Source organism: Streptopelia decaocto, assembly GCF_964273445.1.
Source record: "Streptopelia decaocto genome assembly, chromosome: 4".
Classification (NCBI taxonomy): domain Eukaryota; kingdom Metazoa; phylum Chordata; class Aves; order Columbiformes; family Columbidae; genus Streptopelia; species Streptopelia decaocto.
Window position 1 is genome coordinate 9,039,699 of NC_138658.1, and position 19,339 is coordinate 9,059,037.

Consider the following 19,339-nt stretch of genomic DNA (forward strand, 5'->3'; position numbering starts at 1 on the left):
GAGCCAGGTGATTGACACGAGCAGATTTACTCAGTGTTTTATGCTTTTTGCTAAGAGTTGGTCTTCAAGATGGTGGGGTGAGGATCTTGGGCTGGCAGCTCCTGTCCATGTCCTGGTCCCACCCCTGTCCTGCCTGCAGCCGCCCAGCTGGGCATCCAACATCTGCGTTTACACAAGAACTGCTCTGATGCCAAAAATCACTGCAGAACAAACACAGTAAGTCTCTCGAAAGCTTTAAGCAGGAGGGAAATAATTTCCATTTTCCTTTCAGTTCATGAAACTTTTGTTTTTCTTTCCTGTCCCTTTTTTTGTTGTTGTGCCCGTTCCTTTTCCCTTTGTCACTGGTGTCCCAGATGCCAGGATTAAAGGTGAACTCCTTTCCCTCTAACACTCTCATCACCTCTGTACCACAAGCGTGCCTGGAACCTGCTGCTCCCCGCCAGGCCCATGCTGCGCTTTTACACTGATGGAAAAAACATTATACAACTTGAAACAAGGGCAAAATATTTAAAGTTATTTGGGTGCTGAAACATAGAGCTTAATTGGGTTTAGACTATATCTATAAATATCTGTAGCCATATCTCTCTATATGCAACTATATATAAATACAGCTGCAGTAGCAGAATAGTTCATCCGCAGCTTCCAGCAGGGAGAGACACACAAAAGAGTCATTTTGCAGTGTCTACGCATGAATTTGTCACCATCCCCTGTTTCAGATGCCCCGATTATAACTCCTTTGCTGTATTTTGCATCCTATTTCTTGTCAAATTATTTTACCGTGGCTGGGGACACGTTGCTTGCAGCTGGGTTGGACTCTTTGTTTTAGGGAAACCTGACAGCATAACTCATGCTTTTTAACTTGTACTTTCTTCCTGTGTTGGTCAGATACTCCACATTTATTTTGCCCTAAATTGTACATACTTGCCTTTTCAATGTGTGAAAGCAACAATTTTAAGGAAAGTTCAAATATGTTAAAGCAACTGGTAGGCATTGAACTGGTAGTCATGGAACAGTGAATGCAGAAGAGGGTCCTTCCTTGGGGAGCTTCCTCAAGTGCTCCCTGGGGAGTTTGCACCCGAAAGCAACAGCTGGAGCTTTCTCAGTGGGGAGTTACGGCTGTGTTGGATAATGCTGAGTGTGGTCACGTCATACATGGAGATGATAACTTGGCCTTGGGAAGTGAGGTGGCAATTTATGTGGGGAAATGGAGGTATTCCTGATGAAGCTGGTGGTAGGCAAGGCTGAGAAAAGGGTTAGACTTGCATCCTATATTAGAAAAAGATGTCTTGCCTGCCTGGGAAAATGTTATTTTTCTCTGCTAGTCCAATATGAAGGCTGCTTGATAGCAGACAATGTGTCCTGCTGTGTAGGCAGATGTTAATGAAACCATCTTGTGCCACTTGTTCTGTTATCAGCAATCACCACCTTTCCAAAACGGTGACGGCTGTCTCATCCCCCGCTTTGCCTCTTTGGAAAAGGCACGAACAGGCTCAGGGAGAGGTGCACAGATGCCACACTGCCTATGGTCAAATGGAGTCAAACAAGCCATGTCAAAAATTGAACTGAGAAGCAGAGAGTTTACAGTGAAAAGCTGGAGTACCTGGCTTTAAACACTTCCTAAATATAATGAATCACAGGCAGCAGTGCACACGGGTTGAACCTGGTGGTGGCAGAAGCACCAAGGACGAGGGGACAGGAGCTACTGGCCAGAGGGTGGAAGCTATTCTGGGGACACCACCAGGAGGTCCCAACCCAGGTTCAAAGGGTTAATGTATTTATCTATTTGTTTTCTGTGTCTCAGCACTGTCCGGTTTTAACCATGATGGGAATTAGAAGTGACAGCAAACTGCGAGGGAGCTGTTCTCATGCGGTTTGCATCACGCCTACAGCTGGGAGCACCAGAAACCTCCTGAGAGAGGGTGGTTTGCCAGACCCTCGCACAGTGTAGCCAACACCAGCAACATTTTTGGCAGAGCATCTCAGCTTCCAAAGTGAAAGAAGCTTTCAAGTTTTTTGGCATTGGCCCCTCCTAGCTTACTAAGTTGTCTGCTGAGCCTGATGTGATGGAGAGGGGTGAGCTGGTGAAATAGGCCCTGTTTTCCCCGAGCAGAGGCAGTGCAATCCCTCCCTCCCTTGCCATGATCCCCTTGGAGAAGGGTAGGGAAGACATAACTCCTGAGGAAGTCCTGGGACAGGCTTTCCTGGCCTCAGCAGCACCCCAGAGCCTACACGAAGGAGTGCCTGCAGATGAGGGTGATGACACACCACACAGCTAGAGAGGGCAGCACATGGCAATGCAAACAAACAAACAAACAAACCCAAAACAACAAAAAAAGTTACATGTATAGAATAGCAATAGCACCCAAAAAGCCCAACCCAAAAGAACATATTCTTCATGTCACTGTACCACCCTGTTGTTTCTGATATTCTCCTAGATCTACCCTGCAAAAGGGGTGCGAATATCGTTGCTGCTGTTAAGGCTGGTGAGGGATCTGGAGCACAAGGCTAAGGAGGAGCAGTTGAGGGAACTGGGGCTGTTGAACCTGAAGAACAGGAGCTGAGGGGAAACCTTATCACTGTCTACAACTGCCTGAAAGGAGGTTGGAGCATGGAGGGGTTGGTCTCTTCTCCCAAGTAACAAGTGACAGGACAAGAGGAAATGGCCTCAAGTGCACCAGGGGAGGTTCAGATTGGACCCATTCACAGAACAGGTTGTAAAGCACTGGAACAGGCTGCCCAGGGAAGTGGTTGAGTCACCATACCTGGAGGTGTTTAAAAGACATATAGATGAGGATCTTAGGGACATGGTTTAGTGCTGGGGTTAGGTTAGGTTATGGTTGGACTCGATGGTCTTAAGGGTCTCTTCCAACTAAAAGGAATCTGTGATTCTCTTAGGAGAGAGAGGTGACCTGGGATTCATGGCTGTGAGGTGCTGAGTGCTGGGAGCTGCTGCCAGACCCTCCACACCCGGCAGGACAGGCCCTTCTGTGGGAGGATGCACATGTGGCTGCAGGTCACACAGAAGCTGAACAATATTCTTGTTCTCAGCAAGCTGACTCAGCTGTGTGACTGCAGTGCTTCTTGGAAAACTCACGTGTCTGCTGTGGAAAAGGCAAGGAGTGATTTTGCTGGAATGTGAAGACATCATTTTTCAATGACATGGCTCTGCTGTAGATGCTCACAGAATAGCTTGCAGGGATCTCAGACTGAATGGAAATGTCAAATGCATTGCTATGGCCAAATACAAACAGATATTTCCAAAATAACATGGCTATTAAATAATTGTAAGTGAGATAACAGCAAACTAAGGATCACACACGACAAAAATCTAGTGAGACCAAATATTCATTTTGGTCAAAATTTTAGTGTTTTGGTCTGATTTTGAATGCAGCAATTCAAAAAGCCTTTTCATACAGAGGATAAGTCTCTCTTGCTATCTTGAAGCTTACTACAAAAAAACCCGAGAGACATAAAAATATAGGTGCAGCTTAAGTGTATCTTCTGCATAACATCAAAATCAAAATGAGGATTTTGAGATCAGGACAGGACAAGAGTAAAGACTAAATCTACGTGTCTTACAATATCAAAATACAAAGCCCAGCATTACATGACACTAATCTATGCAATACCATGAGCAGCCTGAGGCCCATCGGGTCCATCTAATGAGGTTCTGCCACTGTCCCATCTGTTTTGTATTCATCTGTCACTGAGACCTGGAGCCACCGGAGAGGAAAAAGAACTGGCAATGTCGTCCAGTGGCTTTTTGATATCCATACAAGCAGTGTGGGAATTGGTAGGGCTGGTTTCCTGGGACTTATCATGTGCATCAAAATGTCATGTGGGGGAAAACCCACAAGTTCTGTAAATACAACATCATCTCCTACTGATGAGTAAATACAACTGTTATTCTTCAACATGTCTATACCTAAAGCTGCAGTGTTGTGGTTACACCACCTTTCAGCTGCCTCTTAACAAAAGGAGACAATGTGTGTCATACTTGGCATGTCAGCTTCATGCTGGTATAATTCGAATCCTCCTGGATGTTCTGCTACATCCACTAGATAAAAAATGGTCCAGTACAGACTCTGTTGGCTGGAATGAGTTGATATCACTCCATACAGTTGTCTTAAAACAAATTAGATAATGATTTGGCTAACAGCAGATGTTAAAAGGAAGAAGTAAGAGCAGCCATACACCCAGAGGTTTCCTTTAGCTGGGTGCCCCGTCTCCAGCGGCACCAGCAATCAGCACCCAGGGAAGAGGGGAAAAAAAGGACAAACAGACACTGAAATTTCCCTGAAACAGCCCCTGAGCCTTTAGAGTGCAAAGTACTTCTTTTACCTCCTACTTTCTCCTCCCTTCCAGTAGGCTTTTTTTTCCCCAGTCCTCAGCTAAAGAGTAAATGTTCTCTCTCACTATTTCCCACGGGCTGCCCTACTTTACATCATCACCTTGGAGATAGAAAAAACAATTCTCTGCAAAATCAGTATCTGCTTGTCCTGATTCCTGATTCTTTTTCTTAATCAGAGGCGAGGAAGTGAAACCCTGACCCTGCTGAAACCCCCGGGCAGGGCACAGTTCAGTTCCATGCAGCAGGGGCTTCAGTTTTGGGAGGCGAACGCAAGCCAAAGAGCAGCGCTTTGGCCATGCCTCACAGGTTGTGGCACAGCACGGCGTTTGTTCCCTTTCTGCAGCACCTTTGTTCTCCAGCAGTTTCCATGGTGCCCCTGCTTTGTCTGCAGACTTGTCTGCAGGCAGCACTCTTCTTGAACATGCCACACAAGATTTTACGAGGCAGTGCATCTCATTGCGTGGCTGCACTGAAAAGCTGTAGCGCAGCCTGCTAGGCAGCAGCTGCCACTAATACCTTGCAGACTGTCTCTGGGGTGCATCTTTAGGTGCATCTATACATTGACGTTGCTTTATTGAAGGGGGCGATATAGATGATGCTGCCTGAGCATCCAGCTCAGCCTTTTGCTTGTCACGTTTGGCAAATTAAAATAACAAGAGGAGGGCTCTTGTCCAAAGGGATTGCTGCTGGCAATGTAGTGCTGCTGCTAAAAGAAAAAGAAAAAAAAGAGGACACAAGAAGAAAGAGCAGCCATGCTGATTGCTGCAGCACTGTGCAAATTTTACCTTCATCTGACATGGGTGTGAAAATAGAGCATCTGTATATCTAATGCTGCATCACCCCCCTCACAGAAAGATTGGCAAGGATAGGGTCAGGCTTATTTATCAGTTATCCAGCTGTTCATTCTCTGATAACTGTTCTGATACCAGAGCACTGCCTCCCTGAGCTGCTTTGGCAGGTGGCAGGGAGGACCTCGGTGTCCTCCTATCAGGTACAAAGTCAGAAGGGCTGAGTAACCTGGCCTCTGGTTCTTATGACCAGGAACAATATCCCCCAAGGAACCCTGAGCTTTGAAGGGCAGAGGCTTTTCATGGGAAAATGGCAGAATGCTTATGGCCTGATACTAGAAATATTTCAGCAAGAAAACTGGTTACGTGAATCTTACAGGCTGTTCATCCAAAAAGAAATGGAGTGTAAAATCACTGCCCAAGTGAAAAAGCAGGCAAAAGGGTAAGGCTGTACTAATGGGTAATTTTAACTCCCAGGCACAGCAGAGGGTACATAAAAAGATGGAAATAAGGCTGGAGGTCTGTTATCAGGGTGTATACAAGATTGTGATTTAATCTAGGACCTGCAGTAGGCAATAAAAAGTAGAACAATATTAGAGTTAATATCCAAGTATAGAGAGAACATAACTGAGGACACGAGGGCAGCTTAGAAATAGAGATGTGCTAGTCACAAAAATCCAATGCTTTGAGCAGAAAAGATGTTTTCCTCATTAAAGTGAAGCTTGTACTGTGTGTTGTGATACAACAGGCTGCTTCCCAAAGCTAGACATGAAAGTTAATAGTTTGTAAGTGTTGGCAGAGGTTTTCAAAGATGCCTAGAAAATTATAATGCCCAATTAAATTGGAGTTGGTCATCCAAGTCCCTTAGGCAGTCCTGAAAATCACAACCGCTCTGCACTGCATCTAATTTTGAGTCAGATTTTTCCCTTCTGCTTTTCTTTGCTCTCGTCTTCCACCACCCCCCTCAGGTCCCACTGGCACAGACCTCCAGGTGGAGCCTAAGCCAAATAGTGGAGCTTTGAAACAGCATTCAAGCAGCCTTGGGGGGACAAGAGAAAGGATCATCTATCCCTGCTGAGGCCATTCAGAGCCGAATCTGTGGGAGCTGTTACAGACCAGACAACCACTATTTTTCCACCAGACACCTCTGTCTCACGGTGTGGGGTTTGTTGTTGTTGTTGTTCGGTGGTGGTGGTTTTTGTTTGTTTGTTTGCTTGTTTGTTTGCTTGTTTGTTTGTTTTAAATTGGCTGATGTTAGAATCTCACATGCACGTACCATGCACTTGATATATTCAGGCTACAGCTTCTGGGCTACATGATGGATTTGTGTGGTCCCTGTGGCTGGTGGACGTGACCCGGGTGTGTGTCCTCCCAGCCAGAGGATGCTTTCTGAAGGAGCATAGTGTCATTTCCCGCACTGGCCTTTGTGTTAAGTGAAAGACAGGGCACGCTCAGTATGTCCTGCAGAGCGGGGCACGTGGTGTGCAAGGTGGGAATGTAGAGAGGCACGTCCCCAGCACACATGATCTTCTGCTGAGGCACAGTCCCCGAAGAGCTCTAATTGATGTAGATGAATGTTGTCCTTTCATGCTCTCCTCAATTATCCCAAGCTGCGCAGCGCTGAATCACTACCAGTATCGGTCCTCCTCTTCAAGCAGGGCACAGGCTGGCTGGGAAACCATGCCCAAGGCTCTGTTTCATCAAATGCTGTCACCATAAGAAAGGCAACAGAGGAATTGAGAAAATTAGATCATTATATATCTGCATTGTTTCAGCCTGTATGTCAGAGCTTTACGCTGGTCACCGGCAGGTCACAGGCCAGTCTCCTCCTCCCCTCCTGGCTGCCAGAAGGCACTAATAGGCTCCCAGGGATCTTTCTTTTTTGCCTCTGACTTAGAAGGTCATTGAAACCATAGAAATAAAAAATTGGACAGGGTGCCTTGGGGCTTGTCCCAGGTTAAATCTCTCTGGATTGTTTGGGTTCAGGAGAGAGATTTTTTCCACAATGAGCCACTGCTATGGGCCACATCAGTAAAAAAAACACAGGGAGCTTCTCCATCCCAGATTAATTTTCTAGGACACCCTAGGAATTTTACTACATCCTTGATTCTCCCTATCTGGCCCCAGCAACTCCACACCTGGAATGGACTGTAGCCAAGCAGAGAAGTGAGGGAAGTTCTCCACCTGGCAAAGAGAAAAAAGAAAGGAGAAATAAGATCCACCCTCATTATATTATTTTGGAGGTAAGTCATAAAATAGACTTGCAAGAAAGGAAGATGATAAACCAGTTCTGAATGTGAACAGGATCATTGGTTCTATCTAAGACAGGAATAGTGCCACAAGCTCCTCTCAGAGCCACCCTCCAGCAACACCTTTAAATATCATAAGTTCAGACTGAAACTTAGTCCTGGCCAGAACACTGCTGCCCTCCTGCCTGTCTTGCTTTTCCACTAGTTGCCTCCACTCCACCCTTCTCATCGATGAAGTATCAAATTCCCACCACCTGCTACCAGTTATTACTGCTTCTCAGCCTTCCTTATCCTCTGGATCCACCCAGCCTCCCTGTGGTCCTGGTGTTCCTGAGCTCCTCGGCTGTGCTGCCAGCCTGCAGCTTATTTTCCACTGAATATCCCAAGATTCTGACAAATCTCCCTTAAAATCTCTGTTCTGAGGTAATGCTCAAGCTTTGGTCAACGTTGGACAGCAGCTCCTCTTCCTCTTTCAGTTATGTTTGGCTTAAGTTTTAGGCTCCTTCAAGTCTGAACTTCCTTTTGTGTAGGTCTGTAAAAATGCAACATGCACCTGCAGTGTTCCACAAATTGGAAATAACAGCTTTGCCCATCAAAAAGCTGGTGTCTTAAGTGCCTTTCTTTTGTTCAGTAAAAAGCTGCAGTCCTCCTTTCTGATCGGCCTGAACAGTTTCTAGCCTGCTCTGAAACACAGAGACTCTTTCAGCTTTTCATTATTAGGCGCTATGTAACATATAACTGAAGATTACCACACAGAGTCACAGCCTATGAGCCAGGTAAAAATTACAAATGAGTGAAATAAATGGAATACATTTGCTGATTGTGGGAGAAATATTTGCAGGCATGTGACAACCCACATGGAGTGAGTGCCAGCTGTCCAAGCTGACTGGGAGACACGCAGTCATTTATTTGTGGTTCTGGCGAGAAAGGTCTGTGTTCTGCATCATTGCTTGTGCAGCACCTTCATACCTAGCAAGGTGCTATAATAACCTGAAATAAGTTTCAGGTCAAAGGGAGGTTTTATTCTCCCACCCTGGGCTGGCACCAGTGCGTGCTCCTGCAGTGTGGCCGCTGGCCAACAGCCCTCCAAGAAACATCAGCCCACAGCTGGATCCAGCTGCTCACCCAGCTGCCAAAGTGTCCCCAGGGAAAGGATGTAGGAATACAAAGCTAAAATGTTAGCAAAATCCAGGCAGAAACAAGACCAAGTCGTTTTCAAATGAATTAGATGGTAAGAGTAAATTTAGCATCTTCCTAATGCGATTAAAATAATGGTGATTTTTGAGTCTGTGCCTCCAAATCAATTTTACCTGGTAGCACCAGAAAGTAAGAAGGCTGACAAGATTTCCCAAACTGGGGCAGGAGCCTGAGTTTTGTAGAGGAATGCTTTTGATTAGCCGAATTCCTACATGTGGTGTTCAAGAACAAAATTATTTTGGGGAAGAAACTTGAGCGAAGCAGAGAATTTATTCTCAGCTGAACAAGGGGATAACTTTTTTCTGTACTCTAGTGGGCAGATCACTATATAACTATATAGGTACTTTGGTGAGGATTTGTGACATGGCACCACAGTTAAACGCAAGCAAGCGAAGGTTTCCTTGGCCACACAGGTGGGCAGGGGTGGAGCAAGCTCCAGTGGCTAAAAGCTGAGGTCTGGAGATGAGTGAATATAATTAAGTGCTGGAACCACTTGCCTTGGGATACAATGGATTCTTTAAAATTATCTTTCTGACATATATATTGTAGCTCCACCCTCTATTTGGGGTTTGCTATAGGAGCCACTGAGGGAAATGGTATTCCCAGAAATTCCTGTCTTACGCAGGAGATCAGACTCTCTGATTATAGGGTCCCTTGTGGCCTTAAAATATCTGAATGTAGGCGGCAAGGAATAATTCTTCTCCTTCATGTTCTGCCCAGATGAAGGCCAAAAGGCATTCAGCAATTCAAAACACTGCCTGTATCTCTGCTCATGCAGACAGTGGAGGATGATGATAATCACACCTGAAAATACCAGCATAAAACCCTAAGCCACAATTTTATTCCTGTATTTTGAACCTTGGAACTGAACTGGAAGGCGTAACGAGATGTCTTTTGCCAGAATTTAAAACAAAGCGCCAGTGGCACCAGCCCGCTGCTCTGGGATGTCCTGGCTGTGGCCACCCACTTGCTGGTGGCCTCTGGGGGCACAGCCTGGGCTGGGTCTGTGGGGAGAGCGTGGGTGCGTGTGTGGGAGCTTTTTCACGGAATCACAGAATGTCAGGGATTGGAAAGGACCTCGAAAGCTCATCCAGTCCAATCCCCCCTGCCGGAGCAGGAACACCCAGATGAGGTTACACAGGAAGGCGTCTAGGCGGGTTTTGAATGTTTTCAGAGAAGGAGACTCCACAAATTTGTTGGGGTGTATGGCGTGGGGGGGTGTGTGGAGAGCGGCTGTGTGAGGGTGTCTGATGTCTGCGTGCGATGTCTGTCTGTGTGTGATGGATGTCTGTGTGCCGGTAGGGGTGTGCATGCCCACGGAGGGGTGTGTGCGTGTGGATGCTGGTGTGGGTGTGCGAAGGGTGCGTGTGTCCGTGTGCATGCCCGAGGGTGTGTGCCGGTGGGGGTGAGGGGGCTGCGTGTGCGTGCCCTAGGCGTGTGTAAGGGAGGGTGGGTGTGAGCGCGGTGCGTGTGTGTGCGAGGACGAGGCGGGTCCTCCCGCCGCCGCCGCCCGCTCGCCGGCAGCCGCGGAGCTGTCCGTGATCTCATCGGCAGCCTCCGCCTCCGCGCCCCCCGCACCCGCCGCCGCCCGCGGGCACCGCGCCGGCTCCGCGCCCTCCCGCACACACGCACCCCCACCCGCGGAGGGGCCGGGCGTGCGGCCGCGCTGCAGCACCGCCGAGGCAGCGGCACCGCCGCCGGCCGGCTCGGGAAGGTCACCTCCGCTCGCCCCCCGCGGCGGCCAGCGGGGCCGGGGCGGGCGCGGGGCCGTGAGCCCCGGCATGGTGGCGGCCGCGGGGCGCCGCGGGCCGCGGGGCTGAGGAGAGGCGGGCGCCGGCGGGAAGGAGCCGCGGGGCGAGAAGATGGCTTCCCCCGCGCCCCCCGCGCCGGGAGGCGGGCCCTCGCCCCCCGCCGGCCCGCCGCGCCTTCGCCAGGTGGGTGCGCGCCGCGGCGGCGGCGACACGCGTGTCCGCGCCCCCGCTCCCCGCGTGGGGCCGCGCCTGCGCGGGCGGCAGGTGCGGCGGCGAGTGGGGGGGCGCGCGTGGCGAGGGGCGCGCGTGGCGGAGCCCGCGGGGAGCGGCTGCGGGACGGGGCCGGTGCGGCTGGTGGGGCGGGGGGCGCACGGCGGCTTCCCCGCCCGCCCCGACCTCCCGCCGCCCGGGGAGAGCGAGGCAGCGGGGAGGGGGAGCCGCAGCCCCCCTGGGCGGTGAGGATGGTGAGTGGGAACGGAAGTGTTGGGACCTGAGCGACCCGAAAGCAAACCGGCAGTGATGGACGGATGCTTTTCCATTCGCTGCTTGTCATTCAATTAAAACCAAATCCCCGTTAAATAACAAAAGCCCCCCCGGCCGCGCCGACACTGTTTGAGGCAGCGCACCTGCGCAGGTGTGCCTGTGCAGTCACACGCGCAGAGGAACGCGCACACATGCGTGTGTGTAACTTCATATGGCTGCAGCAGTGGTGGTGCACCGGGATGCTTTATGGTGCATTACTGCTGGAGCAGAGCGCTTCGAGACGCATGAATAAAATCTTAATTAACGTAATGCAGCAATTTTCAAGCGACTGTTCCCGCTCTTGCAACACTTCTCTGATTGCATCTATCCTCTTGCTAGAAGAGAGCTCTGGTTTGCGGTGGCTGCTGCATTAATTTACATTTTGAACGGTGAAGTTGGTCACAGAGGTTGTTTGACATTCTCTGCCTGGCTGGGTCAGCACCCACACCGGTGAGGGGCAAAACTGCTGAGCTGCTGGGGGTCCTGGAGTGTTCATGCTACGAGCATTTTGTGTCTCCTGAAAATGGGAGAAACAGAAACGGAGGGACAGCACTGGTGTGTTCAATTTGCTCTTTCCTGCTAAGGCTGTAATGTTACTGCAGTAAGATTAATAAATAAAAAGCTTTTGCAAAGGAGGATTCCTGATGAATAATCAGATTAGAATAGTATGTATTTACTCAAACATAAATCCAAATATAAATACCATCTTTTCATCTTTTTTTTTAATTTCTTTTTTTCATTTTCATTGAGAAGCCAGTGGTGTGGTTGACGAGGAAATATGAAGGGTTTGCAGTTTGGACTTGCGTCTGAAAGTTTGGATGCCTATCTAAACTTGTCAGCCCTGTTACGCACTTGAAGTCTGGGCTGGATAACTTAAGCAAAAAGGCCTTTGTGTGGGTTTGCTTCTGACCCCGGCTGGAAATAACCACAAGAACATCCTCCCCTCACCCCCAAGTAGTTTGGCACTTCCTGTTCCCTCCCCTGCTGGAAACTGGAGGGAAAAAGTGTAGCTAAATTTGTGTTTAGGAGAGAGGAGAGAGGAAAATGATTAGGGATCACTCAGATTCCTTGGCAATCTTTACTATGTGCAACTGGCAGAACCAGCAGGAGAGGAAGTCCAGGTAGACAGTAAAGGAAAGGCCAGGCCACAAAGACTCCCCAGACCAGGGATCCTAATGAAATCTGCATTTTGTTTGCATGTTATATATTCAGTGTGCTCACAGGAACCAGGTAGGCGGCATCCTTCCAAGCAGCGGATGAGACCCTCAGTGACAGTCCCTTCCCGGGATGATCCTGCTCATTTCAGACCTTTGGTTCGCTCCTCAGCAGCATGGGAAACACGAGGTTTCCAGTTATTTATAATAGCAAGCAGTTACCACTGTTAATAGTGCTTAATAACAAGTGGTTGCAACTGCTTGTGGAGACAAAGGGACGGGAAGCCCTGCTAGACCAACAAGCTGCTTTCAGCTCAGTAGTTTCAACCGTGGGGACAGTTTGCTTTATTGAGAAGGTGATGCAGAAGTCAGGCGGCCAGGAGGGCAAAGGCACGCCTTGGGTGCACTTCGTTGCTAGAGAAAAGCTGGACCTTTTTGAGAGGAGAAACTACTGTAGGTGGCTTCCTGTGCCACCACTCTTGTCCCTGGGTTTTTGTCTGATCGATGCCCGAAGCTGGAGAAAACAAGACAGGACTGACACAGCCCTGCTTAGCAGAGCAGGTCCTTGGAGCTGCTGTAACCAGGGGCAAAGCAGAGCAGCCCCCGCCCTGCGCTGAAATGCACCTCTGAGCAAGGATCCTGAAAATCCAGTGGCAAACCCAGGCTGCCGTGCTCTGTGTTTCTCGTTGCCATCTACTGCTGTGATGTACGATGTTGCCCAGCAGTGGCTGTGGTAGCTGCCAGAATTACACCCACCTGCAGACAGTTCGCATGGGATGATTTCTGCTTTCCAGTCCAGCGCTTTGCAGCAATCTGAATTGATTTCTCATAGGGTTATTCATTTTACATGAGAATGAAATGACAATGTAATATCCTGAATTAGTATGTGGAAATCACTCATGAAGAAAATTGACTACTACAGCTGTTTTACTGTCTTCCCATGCATTTTATCCATTCTATATTTAGAAATATTTTTAATTGCATTTAGGAAGAAATCCCTTGGCAGGCATATTTCTGCTCTATGGCTGTGGTAGGGTCTAGTATTTATTTGGATTTTTGCTGCTCTTCAGTAAGAAAGCACCCATACAGCTTATTGGGTGACCTTCACAGGAATTTAAAAGTGCGTGAATAAATGCACAGAGCCACTCGAGATCAAAGTGAAGAACACAACAATGGCCAAAGTCAAGCAATTTTCCTATAAATCACTACCAGCCTCCCACTTCACCAAACATCTCTTGCTTCCTTGGGAGGGAAGGAGAGTATCCTTGAGGGTAGAAAACAAAAGGGAAGCGAACATGTCTGCTTGAAACCATTGTACTGTTTTGTTGTCACAACACACTCATTGCAATAGCCCTTAATGAAAACTGAAATCAGCAACATGCTGAATTCCCGCTACACTGAGGCCTCTCAGAGGTCCTTGAAGCTACTCCTGTCCTTTGGCTTGATGGCAAAAGTCGCTGAAGAAGCTGTTTGAACCAAAGTTATATTTGTGGAGTTTTTACTATGTCTTTCAGTTAATTTAAGAGATCTGTCCTTAATATTAAATATATATTGGGGGGTGCTTGTGGAACTGAAGCTATGATTTGCATCTGTTACCTGTGAACCTGTTTTAGTAAGAACTGTATTTTACCTTAAACACCTGAGTTGTACCATTTAGGCTGTGCCTAAAGTATCCCTTGCTGAATCAAGTACTGCACTCAGATACCAGTTAAATTTGTTACATAAAGCCTAAGAATGTATCAAACAAAAAGCAAAGCTTTCGTAAATTTCCGAAATCACACCATTGGAGACCACAGTGTTTGGAATAGGATGGATGTTGTTTCTTTCATTAGTAGTCGTATGGGTTATTTTCACTGTTTTTCCTTCTAGTTATCAAGGCTTTACTTCTCTTGTTAAAAGAAAGTTTAACAGTTTATCCTCACATTAAATATACAACCATACTAATAAAATTTGCAAACCAAATACTAAGTGTCTTGTATCACAACCCTCAATCTGTAGAAGAAACAAAGCAACAAAAATAATATCGAAGGGAAATACTGGGATGCTGTGTTGATGTTGTGACATGGATCTGTGACCTAACTAATGGATTAGAAGTTGTTCAGACTAAGGAAGAAATGACTGCAGGTACTAAAGGATAATCAAGATCACAATATGGTTCAGTTCTGGTCCTTTAAATGACAAAAATATTTCAGTGAGGAATCCTATTTACTTTGGAGCTGTGATTTTATAAGAGCGTGTTTCTAGGAGTAAAATAAAGCAAAAATAAACCCTTATAACTAACTGTTCCCTAGGAAATATTTTTAGTCCACTGAAATTGCAAGCTGCCTAACTCATTAACAGGAAATATGTACAACAGTAATTATACTGTTTACAGGGCAACATAAAATTAGGGTGGTTTAGTACTTTGGATCTGAGCTGAGTGTTGAAGACAAACAGATCAGCAATGCTAAAGTTTGCGAATACTGTATTAAACAATGGCTTAGTGAAGAATTTAAAGAACACTTTTACCAGAAGAGATGGAATATTCTCTCACTATTGTAGATGCTTTGAAGGGCTGAATTGTATCTAGTGACTTCACTGCATTCTAAAGGGAAAAGTGAAAATTAAACTGACGTAGAGGTATCTAAATGTATTATACTGTGCAAGCAGTTCAGCGTATAGACAGCTTAGAAATGACATGTCAGCCATAGAAACAGAGTCAACGGTCAAGCTAGGCCAGAAATAGGTTTTCAGTTTTGTGAAGGTGTTAGGTGCTCCAGAGTTCTGCTGCACCGCATCAGGACAAACCTTTCAACATTCTTCATGAAATAAAGAGACAGATGCCTAAACATATGTTGTACATCTTGCCTGGATTGTGATACATGCAGCTGTAAACACCCTTTCTGTCTTGTCTGGAGTAAGAGGCTGAGATGGGGATTCCCATATCACTCAGACTGGGGACCTTGTTTGAAAACCAGTTCTCCCGTTGTGTCCCACTCAGCGTCATCTGTGATGGCACTTAGACACTGCTGTTCTGTGCCTCTGAGCACGCATGAATAAATTGATGATCTTAATCCATTGCCTGATGTGAAAAGAAGGTGTGCAGGAGTGTCTCACTGTGATTTAACTGATCTCAGTTGAAGTTGCTTATCATCGAGCAATGTACAGCGGCCACCTAGTCATTTTCCTGATGTCACGCCATTATTGATCCCCCTGAAATCCTTTCATTCCATATAATTCTCTTATGGTAAAAGACCTGTCTGTAAAATGATGCCTGGAACTAGAAGGCCTCTTTCTTCCTATATAACCTCTCTTTTTTTCCAAATGTGGCTGGATTTCCAAATATGTCCGAGAGGACATATAGGATTCTCGGGTGCCGAACTCATGGCTTGGAGTGAGAACCAAAACTGGAGACAGAGGACCCACCATGGTGTTCAGAAGAAGACTGCTGGTGTGGACATGGGAAGATGCAGAACAGAGCTCCCATCATTCTATTTCTCCAGGGGTGTTTCTGTAGCAAAATTGTCCTGCATTGCAAAACCATGAAAGCAAGACATTCACTTGAGTACTTAAGAGAGAAGAATGAGGGACATTCAGATTTTACCCAGTACCTCATTACTGGAAGAGCCAAAGTCACCACCAGCAGTTGAGATCACTGGAAACAAGGAGTCTGTCTGGCCTTGTGTATAGTGCCAACTGTGACTCTTGGATGCAATAGCAAATCACCTCTGTGGTCAAGTTATACAGTTTTTTTAGCCTGTCAGATTACATAAACTCAACAGATATGCTCTAATTGGTATCAGGTCTCCACCTAGGGGTTTGACAAGAATCTATTATTGGGAACACTTTGATTGGTGTGTGGGACTACAGGAACTAGTTTTATTGTTTTTGTTTTATTTTCTCAAGGAGTTTCCCCCCACAACTCTACAGGATTTTGTCCCTTTTTAAATTTTTCTCTTGTAAAAGAGGAGAATAATGCTCCTGAAAACCCATATGCCACTGCAATGTTAGAGATGATCTCTGGACCATTCATTCTACTGACTGTTCATATGCTACTTGGAGAGCCTTGGTGCTGCCTTTTCTAGCCCAGTGCTCTTTATGCCACAGTCCCAGGCTTTTCCTACTGCAGGACGTTCTTTGTCCCCTACTAACAGTGGGATTTGAGGATATTTGAGGCTTCTCTTCCCTGGGTGGTTTGGACTGATGTCCCTCCCAGCCCACCCTTGCAGTAGCTTTGCTTTGGACACTATGTTGTTTGCCTTCACTGCTTGGCTGGCATGGATTCTAGTTCCATAATTTCAAAAAATAGATTAGGTTGTATTCCCCATTTTCAAGGATTCTTTGAACTTTAATTTGATTCAAGCTTATTTTTAATCTTACTTTCTGCTACTATGAAGGATTAGAAGTCATTTGTTCCAAACTAGAATGACTTGAAAATCAGCATAGTGAAATACTTGCTTAGGCGTCACAGCACTGAGTAAAGAGAACATCTGTCAAAACACACATTTCTATTTCAGTGAACCCTGTGTGCCATATCAAAGGAAAAAAAGGAATATGTCTTCTCACTGATTTTAAATGATGAAACATAATGCATAATGAACCTGTTGCATAATAGACGTAGGGTAACATAGGAAAAAAGTAATTACAGTTAGTGCATAAATGACTACATGCATCTATATTACATATAAAAATTACTATGCTGCAGTGTTATTTAGGCTGCAAAGTCAAGCACTTAGTAGTTACAAACTAATAGAATTACGGACCGTGCAGTGTTAATTCTGTCCCCTTTGTGCCTGCCCTTTACACTGAATTGGGCTCTGGAAAAAAAGGCTTAAGTGATCATATAATTAGAAACTGAATCACAATATATGATAACACACTGTAGGGTAACAAACATACTTCTGCCACACTGCTGGTTTTGTTAGGCTCACAGTCAAGAAAAGGGAAATGGTAATTTTTGAAAGCTTGCTTCCCAGCCAATGTGAAGGGAATTTGTAAGCAGAGATTAAAGGTAAAGCTCTGGCTTCAGGTCTTTACCGCGGCAAAGTTATCCTATCACCTGGGGGCTGGGCCTTGGCATATGGTTGGACTGCATGGAAATTATCTAATCCCTGGAGGAGAAGTGTGTGTATATAAGGAAGGTGAAATCTTTTAAAGTGTATTTGTGTTTCAGTCACCTGAATACTCTAAACAATCCTGAGGCAAGCCATGGAGATACAGGAGCTTTCGAAAAAAACAGCAAAAATGCTCCATAAGAAAAATCTGGTAAATGCAAAATTACAGCCAATCCTTTATATTCGGTCCCATTTCCATGACACACAGTAACCAACATGTAAAGCCTACAAGACTGCATGACTGTGGATAGGTTACATTTAGTCAAAGGAGCGCTCTGAAATCCTGCAAATTAGTAGACCCTTTCAGTCATGTATGAGATTCTAAAATGAGGGAACTGTGGTGAATTGTCCTGATTCATGCAGAAAATGCATGCAAAAATTTGTCACTGTTATGAAAACTACTTTAGTCTGAGCTAGTGTTTTAGTTACAGAAAAGAGTGGGGAAAAGCAAAAAATAAAGGAAAAAAGTACACTGAGTACCAGGCAATAGGCATTAAACATCTTCCCAGACTGAGTTAATTTAGTAAATATTGTCAGGTGCCCTGGTGTATGTGTAATTTCAGGGTATCTAAACCAGGTGGAAAGGAATTGACAAGGTGGTGTGCAAATATTATGACTTACTCCCTGAGTAAATAAAAACAGAAGTTGATGAGTTTGTATGTTTCAAAGGGACAGAGCTTCCTTGGGGAGACCTTTACAGAGAGAGTGGTCAGGCATTGGAATGGCTGCCCAGGGAGGTGGTGGACTCACCATCCCTGGAGGTTTTTAAACTGAGATTGGACATGGCACTTAGTGCCACAATCTAGTAAATGGACTGGAGTTGCAACAAGGGTTGGACTCTGAGGTCTTTTCCAACCCAGTCAATTCTGTGATTCCCTGGGCAGCCTGGAACACCCCCAAAAATAAACCCAGCAGACTAGAGCAGGAGACCATTTGCTGCTGAGCTGTATTACAGTTTTGTGCTGAGGAGCAAAACCACTGAAACCCAACCAGGCTGCTGCTGGAACACAGGCTGAGGGGGTTTTGGGGGGACAGCATCCCTGGAGGGCTTGGGGAGCCCTGGCTGATGGCAGGCAGCCCTCAGGAACAGTTAAGTCTCACTGTGCTCCACCAAAGTCAATATATTGATAATATATATTATTCGCACATGCATACATGTGTTTACAGTTGGCTTGGTTCTTTAGGGACATGAGGAGAGGCTAGCTCAGCCACACAAGGGGACCGCAAACTGTGAGGGGCATCATCCCACTTAGAGTCCCAGAGAAAATATTCTTATTACTTTTTAGTTGGCCTGACCTCTTACCCCCTCACAGCTGCTGGCAGAGCTGAGGGGTTTGCTGTGTGGCAGCCTGCTCACAGCCCAGGAGCCTGCTTAAGGGCCGTGGTAATTACACCCAGCTGCTGCTAATTGTGAAGCAGCTTGTCACACTCGGGCCCTGTAACTCGTGCACCTGGTCACCTCACACGGCCGTTGCATAGAAGGTGCCAGAAGCAGCAGAAAGTGTTGCATTAGCAGAGCTGCTGCCTTCCTGTGTGCAGGGGAGAGGCTGTTCCAGGCTGGCTGCTCATGGGTGATCACAGAGGTAGAGCTTTATTTTCCTTTTAATATAAATGTTTAAGAAAAAGGGATTGAGTTAAGCATTTGAATTTGATGCTGATTTCTGTGTCAGGATTAGAACTACTATGTTTCTTCTGATACTATGTGGTTGCTATTGAGTTTTTCTGCGTTCTTTCTAATTCATATGTATATAAATAGATATATGTATATCTATATACAAATACATTTTATATATATATATATCTTAGGAAGAGTGGAGTGTTTGGGAGGGTCTTGCTTTGTTTGTGTGTATGGTGTGTGTGTGGGGGGTTCATTGTTTGTTTCTGGGGATTCCCTCCCTTACAAGATTTATGTGTGATGGGGTTACCCAAGTCTGTATTTTGGCTGTAGGTGTTAATTTGTGTGTATGTGTTTGAGGAGCCCTTGGGGATGCTTCTTGTCTCAGGGGCTGGGTGGGTGTGGGACACGGAACCTTCTGGGTTGTGGTGCTGTCCGCCATTTTGTGTGGCTGTGTGCTCTGGTTGGGGTGTGCTCGGACAAGAGTGGGAACAAATACCACAGCTTGCTTTGCAAAAAATAGCTACTGCATGCCTCGTGTCTAACCTAACTCGGCTGTTAAGTGGTGGAGAAATAGTGCTTCTTAACAGTAAGTAAAAAAACCCCACTGTCGAGGGTT

The 19,339-nt window shown here is 46.3% G+C and overlaps 1 protein-coding gene across 4 annotated transcripts in view; it reads left to right on the top strand.

Annotated features, from left to right (window-relative positions):
- Nucleotides 1–10,333: 10,333 nt before the first annotated feature.
- The window catches only part of ANK2 (ankyrin 2), a gene marked incomplete at its 5' end in the record, with an annotated part of 366,277 nt that continues 357,271 nt past the window's right edge, over nt 10,334–19,339 (top strand). For all 4 annotated transcript variants that reach the window (XM_082051544.1, XM_082051555.1, XM_082051526.1 and 1 more), the window contains one exon: nt 10,334–10,519. In XM_082051544.1, coding sequence (XP_081907670.1) covers nt 10,448–10,519 — 72 coding nt within the window. The remainder of the gene's footprint in view (nt 10,520–19,339) is intronic.